Source organism: Pongo abelii, chromosome 9 (assembly GCF_028885655.2).
Source record: "Pongo abelii isolate AG06213 chromosome 9, NHGRI_mPonAbe1-v2.0_pri, whole genome shotgun sequence".
NCBI lineage: Eukaryota > Metazoa > Chordata > Mammalia > Primates > Hominidae > Pongo > Pongo abelii.
The window spans coordinates 67,602,255-67,615,337 of record NC_071994.2 but is presented as its reverse complement, the minus strand read 5'-3'; the positions used below and the strand labels follow the sequence as shown (position 1 = coordinate 67,615,337).

The 13,083-nt window shown below is 37.8% G+C and overlaps 1 protein-coding gene across 2 annotated transcripts in view; it reads left to right on the top strand.

Annotated features, from left to right (window-relative positions):
* The window catches only part of SWAP70 (switching B cell complex subunit SWAP70), an 85,517-nt gene that overhangs the window by 25,817 nt on the left and 46,617 nt on the right, over nt 1-13,083 (top strand). For both annotated transcript variants that reach the window (XM_002822037.6, XM_002822038.6), the window contains exon 2: nt 2,963-3,103. In XM_002822037.6, coding sequence (XP_002822083.1) covers nt 2,963-3,103 — 141 coding nt within the window. The remainder of the gene's footprint in view (nt 1-2,962; nt 3,104-13,083) is intronic.

Genomic DNA, 13,083 nt, shown 5'->3' with positions numbered 1-13,083 from the left:
CCCTAAAGTGCTAGGATTATTGGCATAAGCCACCATGCCCGGCCTGTTGTTATATTTTTTGAAGAAGTCTTCCCTTTTATAGACCTTACTAACAGTGAAAAAACTGTCACAAAGCTGGACTTCTTATCTAAATTATGAAATGAGTTTGGGTTGATAGTTAAGGGTTTTACAAACAAGTCCAACTCCTCATTTGACAGTGAGGATGCAGAGACATTGGAGCGCAGGTCTCCTCCAGGTGCCTTGTATAATGTGCTGCCTTCCTCACAGTTTGCTTAACTAAGTAAAGATGGTTAAGAAAATTATCACTGAATTTAGCCATCCCTATGTTTAACAAGAGTACTGTTTAATTGTCCAAGGCTGAAATCTTGAGTTCAAATCTATATCTTCTTCAGTGGGATCACTTAATCAAACTAAGCATCTATATGTACAAAGAGCATTGTTGACTTTAGAGAACTGAAGACATAATGTTTCTTATTACTGGAGAGAGCTGGACCAGAGATTACAAAACCTGAGTTCTAGTCTCAGTTCTTCTCAGTAACTTTAGTCAAGAAAAACAAATTTAATATCTGTGAGTCTGTAGTCACCATTTATAAGATGAGGATGACAATATGACATCCAAGGCCCCTGCCAGGACTTTAGTTAGAGAATCTATGAAACCCTAAGGTAGAGAACAGGGTGGGTATGGGAGAGATGGTGTTTTTTGTTTCCTGAAGGCTTTGGATTAATCAGCTACTTTTATCATGTTATTCCCCTATCTGGACATTTTTGTATTTGCCTCTATTCCTATCCTAAAGCTATCCTTATCTATCCTGTAAGCCATAAGTTACATTTCACTTCCTCTGTGAAGTCACTGTAACACATACTATTTCTCCTTTTCTGAACTCATTTATTACCCTTACAGCTCACTCATCCATTAGTCACGGTACATTGCTGTGGAATATATCTTCCTTTTACACCTCATTTCTAGTCAGCAGGTTAATGTAGAAGAAAAAGTATAGGCTATGAAGATAAATAGATTGATCTATGTGATCTTAGGCTGGCCACTTAAAAAATATATATATATTTAATTTTTAAAATATGTAGTACATTTTTGAGTAGGTTAATTTTTTTAAAAAACTTAATACAAAGAAGAGGTACAGTGAAGTCTTTTTCTAACCTTGGTCTCATCAAACTTGTCTTCCCTTCATAGTTACTAGTTTCTTATATATCCCTCCAGAATTTCTTCCTTCCTTTTCTTTTATACAAAAGATGGCGTACATATTCTTAGGTACCTTGTTTTTTTCACTTAATTTATGTTGGAGATCTTTTCATATCAGTACATAGCAAGCTTTCTCATGGTTTTTATGTTTTATGGCTATACCTTAATTTAACCAGTAGTTGGGAATTGTTAACTTGGGTAAAGTTCCAAATGATTTTAAAATTTGAATGACATTTGAACCTGATCTGAGAAGTGTGCATTTCATTTCTTTAATACTTGTATTTCCACAGCATTTTATAGTTATTAAGCACTTCATATTCTTGAAATTGATCTTTAGTATATAGGATTTACTAGGCTAATATAAATTAAGTATCTATTTAAAATTTTGCTGATTGTGGTGCAGAATTCTCCAATAAAAGCTCCACCGTACTCTTTTCATGTGCTTTACTGGCAAACACAGGGTTTGCTTGAGAAACACAGACTGCTTTGTAGTCTTCATTACTGCATTTATAACCATTTGTGAATTTACTTCCTTAACTTACTTCCTTAAAACCAGTAGAGCGTGTAGAAAAGGATCTCCACATAAATGAAGCTTTGAGAAACAAAACAAATTTAGAAAGAAGATATGCAAATTATTTTATAGATTAAAAAATTTTAATCTTAAAAAAACTCCTAACTGAAATATGTGTATGCAGAAAAAGGGACTCGCTTAATGCAAATGAAAGTATTTATTGAGATGAATGTGGCTCCTTAAGGTTAAATGTTTAGGACTGAGAAAAATAAGGAATGTTTTTACCTGGGGTTCAACTAGGAAGATTCTCTGTTGAAGAAAGTACAGCCTTAGCTATGTAATTTGACCTGTTCAGAAAGCACAAATGAAACAGAAGGGATTTAAGTTCTATCTTAAAATTTTCATTTAATGTAAAACAAGGTTAATACTAAGGTAGCCCAGACTGCTAATTTAACTACTGTACCTGGACTTTGAAGTGTGAACTTAGGTTATTGCAAGACCAGTAGCCCTTTGTATGTATTTATGCTATGGAATGCAGGTTTTCTGTAAAATGTTTTTAACCATGTTGGCGACTCCTATTTTTGCTATTTAATTTTTTCCTAAATCTAATCCAGGCCCTTGATTTCTTTCTCTTTTTATATTTATATTCTTTTATACTCATGCTGAAATTTAGCCTAGTCATAGAATTTTAGAAATGTTTAGATACTTAGAGATTCCTAATTAATATTTGGTGTATTAATTTGGCCCTTTCTATTGAATAAATGAGAAAACTAAAGCCTGGAGAGGTTGTGACTTGCCCAGGTCAGCCTCCTTGTCCAGAACCCCTGGCTGCAGCCTCCCAATACCAGGTTCTTTCTCTTAATAGCTCTAATTGGCTGACTCTGCTCTACTTGGTGAAAAGTTTAATTTTGAACACATTCTCTTACACTTCCCCCCCCACCCTGCTTTTCTTTCTGATGTGGACAAATTAGTAAAAGACCACAGGAGTATTATATTCACAGATCTTGCATGGAGCCTGGCTCATAGTAGGCATGTAATAGAGACTAGTTCTAAGTGAACCAAACCTGGGAAGGAATGAGAAAGAATAACAGGTAACCAGTAGGGGCTGGCAGCTGAGCAGCCCTCACCCTGTTTTTGCTAGTTTATTTTCCATCTTTCTCTACCCAGGACAGGGAGCAGCATGTTGTATTCATGGTGAAGGTGTCATGTGCTGGTTAGTGGGAGTCTTTAAACGATTTTCTTTTCCCTTGCAGGTCCTTTCCCATAACCTGTGCACAGTGCTGAAGGTTCCTCATGACCCGGTTGCCCTTGAAGAGCACTTCAGGGATGATGATGAGGGTCCAGTGTCCAACCAGGGCTACATGCCTTATTTAAACAGGTTCATTCTGGAAAAGGTATGATTCTAACCTTTTTTTGGGTGTAGCATTGTTTGGTTTGCATGTTTCAAGTGGGCCCAAAAGCCCCCTGTTGGTGAGTTCACTAAGGAGTTGAGGTACAAAGAATCACTAGATAAACCAGAAAGGAAGAAAGAATGAGAGACTGACAGTGCTTCCTATTCTTCCCTCTCCTCCACTGTCTTCTAAACTTGGTTGGATGTTTTTCCAACTTGGTTCATTCTTTGAAATTAAGAACTCTGTTTTGTGTTAATCTGTACCTATTCTCTCTCAGAGTGCTTTAAAAAAATCAAGTCTAATATCCAGAATTTGCAAGGAACTTAAACAAATTTACAAGAAAAAAGCCCATCAGAAAGTGGGCAAAGGATATGAACAGACACTTCTCAAAAGAAGACATTTACATGGCCAACAAACATATGAAAAAGCTCAACATCACTGATCATCAGAGAAATACAAATCAAAACCACAATGAGATACCATCTCATGCCAGTCAGAATGGTGATTATGAGAAAGCCAGGAAACAATAGATGCTGGCGAGGCTGTGGAGAAATAGGAACGCTTTTACACTGTTGGTGGAGATGTAGATTAGTTCAACCATTGTGGAAGGCAGTGTGGCGATTCCTCAAGGATCTAGAACCAGAAATACCATTTGACCCAGCAATTGCGTTACTGGGTATATACCCAAAGGAATAGAAATCATTCTACTATAAAGATACATGCATGTCCAGGCAGGGTGGCTCACATCTGTAATCCCAGCACTTTGGGAGGCTGAGGCGGGCGGATCACCTGAGGTCAGGAGTTTGAGACCAACCTGACCAATATGATGAAACCCCATCTCTACTAAAAATACAAAAATTACCCAGGTGTGGTGGCATGCTCCTGTAATCCCAGCTACTCAGGAGGCTGAGACAGGAGAATTGCTTGAACCTGGGAGGTGGAGGTTGCAGTGAGTTGAGATCATGCCATTGCATTCTAGCCTGGGCAACAAGAGCGAAACTGTCTCAGAAAAAAAAAAAGATACGTGCACGCATATGTTTATTGCAGCACTATTTACAATAGCAAAGACATGGAACCAACCCAAATGCCCATCAATGATAGCCTGGATAAAGAAAATGTGGTACATATACGCCATGGAATACTATGCTGCCCTAAAAAAGAGTGAGATCATGTCCTTTGCAGGGACATGGATGAAGCTGGAAACCATCATCCTCAGCAAACTAACACAGTAACAGAAAACCAAACACTGCGTGTTCTCACTCATAAGTGGGAATTGAACAATGAGAACACATGAACGCAGAGAGGGGAACAACAGACACCAGGATCTGTTGGGGGTTGGGGGACGAGGGGAGGGAACTTAGAGGATAGGTCAATAGGTGCTGCAAACCACCACAGCACACATATACCTATGTAACAAACCTGCATGTACTGCACAGGTATCCGTTTTGTTTTTGTTTTTAGAAGAAAAAAAAATCTGGTTTCATATGTACTGGCAATAGTTGTTTTTTTTGAGGGGTCTCACCCTGTCACCCAGGCTGGAGTTCAGTGGCACAATCTCAGCTCACTGTAGCCTCTGACCTCCTCGGGCTCAGGTGACCCTCCTACCTCAGATTCCCATTATTGGGACTGCAGACGTACACCACCACACCTGGCTCACTTTTGTGTTTTTTTGTAGAGATGGGGCTTTGCCATGTTGCCCAGGCTGGGGCAATGGTTGTTAAAGCGTGGAAGTGGTGGAGTAATGTGTGAATACTAAAAGTGATGATTATCTTTACTGTATAGATATTATACAGCCAACTCTTATCCCAGACTTTTCAGGGTACCAGTTAGATGCTTTCTCTGGGATATGTTCTGAGTAAAGATGCTTTAAAAAACCTGTGAGGTGCATGGAAGTCAAATATCACCTATTAGTGTTTGGGGCCATGTTCAGTTTTTCCCTTGGGTTGGATCATTACAAATTGACACACTAAAGTTTTGAATTTAATGCAAGAAAAGATGGTACATTTAAATAATTTTTAAAATTGGTGATGAAAAAGTTACAAAAGGTAGTACATAAGCAATTAATACAGAAATATGTGAAATAAAAAGTGAACGTTGCTTTAATTTTTTGTAGTCTGATTTTCCTGGAGTAACCATTGTTAATAATTTAGAGAATATCTTTGTAGACTTTCAAAAATTACATGAAAACATACACACACATGCACCCACACACACATACACATGTACACACACCCTCAAATCAATATATGGTATTTTGTTTCAACATGAATAGGATCATATTATACATACAGCTCTGCAACTTTAAAAAAAAAGGTTTTTTTATGTGACCAGTAGGATATAAGCAACTTATCTTTTTAATTGGACAATATATTAGTGTCATCTTTCCATATCATGTACATTTAGTTTAGATATGAAAGTAATCATTTATTTATATCAAAAGTTTGTGAATTCTTCCGTTTGCCTATTTATAACACCAAGCATGACATTTCTTTGTATACTTCTAAGTTTTATATTCTTACTATTTTTATCATTTTTTGCTCAGACCATTCTCCATAACAAGTATATTTCAATAATGCCTTTCAAAAAATGATAATGATAATACTTTCGAATTGAAAGTAAAATACTTGCAGCTGGGCACAGTGGCTTATGTCTGTAATACCAGTATTTTGGGATGCTGAGGTGGGAGGATTGTTTGAGGTCAAGAGTTCAAGACTAGCCTGAACAACATAGTGAGACCTTGTCTCAAAAGAAATATAAATAAAACATTAAAAAAATTTTAAAAACTCCATTTTTGCATCAAACCTAAATACACAACTATATACATGTTTTTCTGTGGCTTCAGATTTTTATTATTATTTATATGTATAATTTTAAAAATAGTTTAATGTCTTTTTACAATAGTAAAGTATAGTAATTAGCATTTATAATAATAATGTAATAGTTTGGAAAATGCCAAAATGTTGGTCAGGATTCTTTTTTTTTTCTTTTTTTCGCTCTTCTTTCCCCAGCAGGAGTGCAGTCCTGCGATCTCGGCTCACTGCAACCTCTGTCTCCCAGGCTCAAGCGATTCTCCTGGCTTAGCCTCCTGAGTAGCTGGGATTACAGGCACATACCACCACACCCAGCTATTTTTTGTATTTTTAGTAGAGACAGGGTTTCACCATGTTGACCAGATTGGTCTTGAACCCTTGACCTCAGGTGATCCTCCCACCTCGGCCTCCCAAAGTGCTGGGATTACAGGCATGAGCCACTGTGCCCAGCCAGGATTCTTTTTAGAAACCACGAGAAATATTTTTCAAGAATTTTGCAGTAAAGATTCTAAAAATTACAATGTTCATCTGTGTGATAATCTTTGTATCTATATCTGTTATTCCATATCAGCCTCACAATACAAGTTCCTGATCTTTCTTTGTGTGTATGCACGCCTATGTATATGTGTGTGTGTATTTCATGTGTTATACATGTTTTTTGGTTTTTTGAGACAGTGTCTTGCTCTGTCGTGTAGGCTGGAGTGCAGTAATGCAGTCACAGCTCCCTGCAACCTTGAACTCCTATGCTAAATAAAGTAGTCCTCTTGCCTCAGCCTTTTGAGTAGTAAGGACTACAGCTGCATGCCACCACACCTGGCTAAGTTTTAATATTTTTTATAGAGACAGGATCTCACTATGTTTCCCAGACTGGTCTTGAACTCCTGCCCTCATGCAATCCTCCCACCTGGGCTTACCACAGTCCTGGGATTACAGATGTGAGCCACCATGCCTGGCCAATACATGTTTTTTTTTTTTTTTTTTGAGACCAGGTCACGCTGTGTCACCCAGGCTGGAGTACAGTGGCATGATCTCAGCTCACTGCATCCTCCGCCTCCTGGGTTCAAGCAATTTTCTTGCCCCAGCCTCCCCAGTAGATGGGATTATAGTTGTGTGCCACCACGCCCGGCTAATTTTTGCATTTTTTGTAGAGATGGGGTTTTACCATGTTGGCCAGGCTGGTCTTAAACTCCTGACCTCAGGTGATCTGCCCCCATTGGCCTCCCAAAGTTCTGGGATTACAGGTGTGAGCCACTGTGCCTGCCCTGGGTTCTTTTTTTTTTTTTTTTTTTTTTGAGAGGGAGTCTCTCTTTGTCCCCCAGGCTGCAGTGTGGAGTGCAGTGGCATGATCTCGGCTCACTGTGTCCTCTGCCTCCCGGGCTCAAGCCATCCTCCTTCCTCAGCCTCCTGAGTAGCTGCAACAACAGGCATGTGCCACCACACCTGGATAATTTTTGTATTTTTAGTAGAGATGGAGTTTCACCATGTTGGCTAGGCTAGTCTCCAACTCCTGACCTCAGGTGGTCTGCCTGCCTCAGCATCCCAAAGTGTTGGGATTACAGGTGTGAGCCATTGTGCCCAACCTCAATGCATGTTTTTAAAGAATTTCCTTTGCAGAGATGATAACATTACCCTGATTGTGCTTTTTTCTCTTCTTCCTATTTATTTTTTTAATTGACCAAAAAAATATATTTATGGGATACAACATGATGCTTTGCAATGTGTATACATTGTGGAATGGTAAAGTGAAACTAGGTAATGTGCCTTACTTCACATCCTTATTTGTGGTGAGAATACTTAAAGTCTACTCTCTTAGCAATTTTTAGGTATTTAATACATTGTTATTAACTATAGTTATCATGTGGTACATGATCATGCTTTAATTAGGAAAAAAAGAAGGAAGAAAAACCACATGATAATGAAAGATAACGTTAAATTAAATTCACAAAAGCAACATATGGTATGATTCTATTTATATGAAATGTCCAAAATAGGCAAGTAAATAGAGATACAAAGTAGATTAGAGGTTTCTTGGGGTGAGGGGGAGGTAGGAATGGTGAGTGATTACTAGTAGTCTTGGGTTTCTTTTTGGGATGATGAAAATATTCTAGAATTAACCAGTGATAAAGCCTTATGAATATATTGAAAACCACTGAATTGTATACTTTAAAAGGGTGAATTTTGTGGTATGTGAATTATATCTCAATAAAAAATAATTAAATTGTACCAAAATTGGTGTGTAAAGTCTCAGCACTTTACAGTATAATGCTTTTTTTTTTGTTGCTGTTCTGTTTATTGCTCAGGTAGCTTATTTGTGTTCTATAGTTTTATTATATGTAAATATGTCTAATATGTCAAATATTTGCTGAATATATTTCATATATACTTATAATAAAACTATAGAAGACAAATACTTGATGGCCTGCTGTGTGTATGTGTGTTTAATGATAGACACTGGTTGGGCACAGTGGCTCATGCCTGTAATCCCAGTGCTTTGGGAGGCTGAGGTAGGAGCATCATTTGAGCCCAGGAGTTCAAGACCATCCTGGGTGACATAGTGAGATCCTATCTCTATAAAAAAACTTAAAAATTAGCCAGGCTTGGTGGCACATGCCTGTAGTCCTAACTACTTGAGAGACTGAGGTGGGAGGATCACTTGAGTCTAGGAGTTTGAGGTTACAGTGAGCTATGATTGTGCCACTGCACTGTGGCACAATGGTCTGTGTCACCCAGGCTGTATATATATATATATATATATATATATATATATATATATATATATATATATATATATATATAGTCTCTAGATATAGACAGTAAATAGAATTGTGTCTGTTATTAAAATATTATAGAACATACTGGGAAATTCTCAGAAATCCGAATATGTTTTTCTTATTTCAGTGCTAGAATTTGTGTGTGCTGGGCCAGTGGATAGAGAAACATGGTTTAATATCTTGAAGTGCTGTACCCTACTACTGCATTTTGTTCTCCTTGGTGTGACATTCTTTAAACTTACTGAATTTTATTTAGTTTTAAAATGTTCTTTGTTTTAGTATTTCAAGTTTTAAAAGTTTTATAACTGGGGGAGGAAATATAGTAGTATTTTAAAAGTCCAAAATGAGCCACTAAATTTGGAGAGAAACTTATTCACGGAGGGAATGAGGATGTGATGAAACAGTGAGCCCTTGTTTATTATTGCTTAGCCACCTGGAGTGGAATTTTGCCAGTCCTGCAATCCAAGTAAAGCAGCCAAGGTTTCCATGGTTTGAGTTTAAATTGAGCAAAGATTAGTGCCTTATTTGAAACTTGGTTGAAAAAAGAAATGCCAACAGTGACTGAAGAATGTTAACATGAAACTTACAGATTATAATCAGCTATGCAGAGAAAATATGAAATAGTTATTAAACAGTTGCAAGGTATGCTGTCATGTATACATACTGTCTCATTTGATCTTCATGTTAATTCTGTGAGGCAGAACTGGAATTATCCCCCCATTAACTAAAGAGGAAACAGCTTAAGGTGGCCTAGCTAATAAATCGTAGGTAGATTTTTGAACCTAAGCCATTTAACTTCACCACCAATGTTTCTTTAACTGTACTATTGAAGGATTAATTACTCCCTTTAGGAATTAAGTTTTTTTCCAATGTCTAATATTTGGATACATGGGGGAAATATTGGTTGAAGGCAGGGAGGAGTATAGTTGCTTAAAAGCCATTTTGATTACCTCACACTTGCTCAGTTTTCATCCAGTTTTCTTCTGTCTCAAGTTGTTTTAAGGTGATTCTCTTGTCTTAATTAGTGTATGGTGTTCCTTAGTGTTCATTTTGGTCAGTTTTTTTTCAGTTTTTTTCCCAGGTTGTTTTAGGGGTTTTCTGCCTTTGCCTGGGAGAATTATTCTGAGGAGGTTGGTACCAAGAGTTAAATTGTATTGAAACTTTCCAAAAAGTAATTTTTACGGTTGGTTTTTGTATTTACTTTATTATTTCACATCGATAGAATTAATTTTCAGCTTTCCTGAGACTTCAAATGATTAACCTGTCTGTTGTTCCTTTACCAAGTATTTTTTCCTTCCAAATGTTAACTTTTTTTTTTGAAACAAGTCTTACTCTTGTTCCCCAGGCTGAAGTGTGATGGTGCAATCTTGGCTCACAGCAACCTCTGCCTCCTGAGTTCAAGCGATTCTCCTGCCTCAGCCTCCCAAGTAGCTGGAATTACAGGTGCCTGCCACCACGCCCAGTTACTTTTTGTATTTTTAGTAGAGACGGGGTTTCACCATGTTGGCCAGGCTGGTCTTGAACTCCTGACCTCAGGTGATCCACCTGCCTCGGCCTCCCAAAGTGCTGGGATTATAGGCGTGAGCCACTGTGCCAGGCCCTAAATGTTAAATTTTTAAATTCCTTCTTGGCTAGGCGTGTTAGGTTATGCCTGTAATCTCAGCACTTTGGGAGGCTGAGGCAGGAGGATCACCTGAGCCCAGGAGTTCTAGAGCAGCCTGGACAACAAAGTAAGACCTTGTCTGTTAAAAAAAAAAAAAAAAAAAATCCTTGTTTAGTAAAGGAATGGAATTCTTTAAACGTCTAGGAAGAAACTTTTGTGGGCTCTTTTTTTTTTTTTTTTTTTTGGCAGAGACACTATTGCTGGATTATCTGACAGTGAATAATTGAAGAAAGTGGTATATTACTACCTTCTAGTTAGTACCAATAAAGTATATAAAAAACTAGTTTTGCTTCAGCCTATTTTTAAGGCAGTCTAATTCTTCCATGAGATTTAATGGCTGATTAGGCTTGCTAGTCCAAATCTTGTCAGTTCTTTTCTCTGATTCTCATATTAAGGCTTGGTTTGGGCTATATGATTAAAATCATTAATCCATTGGCAGTATGCCAAGTTCCAATTGGGGAATCTGGTGCTTTCTAACAGAAGCCTTTTTGTATTTGGTTTTTTGGAAACATACACAAAAGAAAAACACAGAGAAACTTTTCAGTTCAGTATGTCTCTCCTCTAGAGCCTAGCAGCCTCTGCATTCTGTTTTTCTAGTCTAACATTTATGCTTTTTCCCCTTGGTGTACTTTCTTGTTCATATGTCACTTATAATTCTTTTATAAAGTGTAGTCTCAAGTTTCTTCTGTTAATGAAATGACTCCCGTCAGTGCTCAAAGCACTTCAGATGTGTGCCTAACAACATCGTTTAGTAGGAAGTGGTACTGTTCTTAAACACCCAAACCTGTGCTTTCCTGCGGTTCTTTTTTATTGCTCTTTAGCCTGTGCTATTTTTTCGTTCATTGTTGTTTGAAAGTTACATAGTGTGGGTTTTGTTTTGTTTTTTTGTTTTCTGAGATAAGGTCTTGCTCTCTTGCCCAGGCTGGAGTGCAGTGACATGATCATGGCTCACTGCAACCTTGCCCTGCTGGTCTCAAGAGATCCTCCCACCTTAGCCTTCCAAGTAGCTTGGGGAGTAGCTGGAATTACATGTGTGCACCACCATGCCTGGCTAATTTTTAGCTTTTTTTTGCAGAGGTCTCACTATGTTGTCCAGGCTGGTCTTGAACTCCTGGGCTCAAATGATCCTCTTGCCTTGTCCTCCCAAAGTGCTGAGATTATAGGTGCGAGCCCCTGCACCTGACTGAAAGTTACATAGTTTTAATTTGATGCAATGACCAAGTTGGACTCACATTTTCATTGTATTTGTGAAACTATAGAGGACTATAAACTTTTGAGTAAATAAAGGGGTTTCATGCTGAGAAACATGAATGACTATACTGATGGATACTTTGGCCAGCAATGTGAGTCATGTACTGTGAAGATATATTGTTTTTTAAAGTAGCAGTTTTATTGAGATATAAATTACATACCATACAATTAGTGTATTTAACATGTACCACTTAGTGGTTTTTTTGTTCATTTACTACAACCATTACCACAATTGATTTTAGAATATTTTCATCTCACTGCTGCCCCCAAAATCTCATACCCATTTAGCAATCACTCCCTCTCCCCTATAGCTCTAGGCAAGTGCAAATCTACTTTCTGTCTATATGTATTTGCCTATTCTGGATGTATAATATTAATGAAATGATACAATAGCCAGCCTTTTGTATCTGGTTTCTTTCACTTAGCATAATGTTTTCAGGATTCATCCACATTGTATCCTGTAACAATACTTCATTCCTTTTTATGGCTGAATAACATTCCGTTATGGATATACCATGTTTTGTTTACATATTCAGTTCATCAGTTGTTGGACATGTGAGTTGTTCACTTTAGTGCAACCACGTTGGCCTTCTCTCTGTTCCTCAGATTACCAAGACCCTTCCTGCCTCAGAGCCTTCAGAAATGCTGCTTCCTGTGCTGTAAGGCCAACTCCGCCCATCAAATGCAGCGAATTTTTGTTGATCCTTTAGCTCTGGACTTGGTTGTCACTTCCTCAGGGAGGTTTCTCCTGGTGGAACCCACCCTTCCCAGAGCTAACCAGCTCTCCTATAATGTGTTTCCCGCAGCAGCCTGTGCTTTTCCTCTATAGCACGTACCAGTGGTTGGGTTGTTGCTGTATTGTTTGGTGTCTGATTCCCTCTCCAGACTGTGAGTTCTGTGATGGCAAGAACTGGTTCACTGTTATCCAGCTCTTAGCATAGTAACTGGTACCTGGTAAACACTCACGATGATTTGAATGAATGAATGAGCAAATTAATACTGCAAACCAGGCAGAGGGGTACAAAGCTGAATAAGATATGGCCTTTGATTTCAAAGAATTCATGATTTCATGTGAGTTGTAATAAAATATAGAACTGGGACTCAGGAAAGAGTTTGAGGTTAGAAATATATATGTAGTTATATGAGAAGAGCCTACCATTTTACTTTCCCCTTCTTGGCTCTTGCTCTGGTTTAAATGGTTTTGTGAAACTATAAAACCATTGAGATATAATTCACATAACATAAAACCTACCATTTTAAAGTGTACAGTAAAATAGTTGTGAATGTATTTACTATGTTGTGTGGCCATCATCCCTATCCCAATTCTGGATTTCTGAGAATTTCCCAGTATGTTCTATAATATTTTAATAACAGACACAATTCCGTTTACTGTCTATATAGAGAGAGACCATATATATATTTATGGCCTTACTGTGTATATATATGGCCTCACTGTGCAAACACATTGGTCAATTTATCCAGCATCCA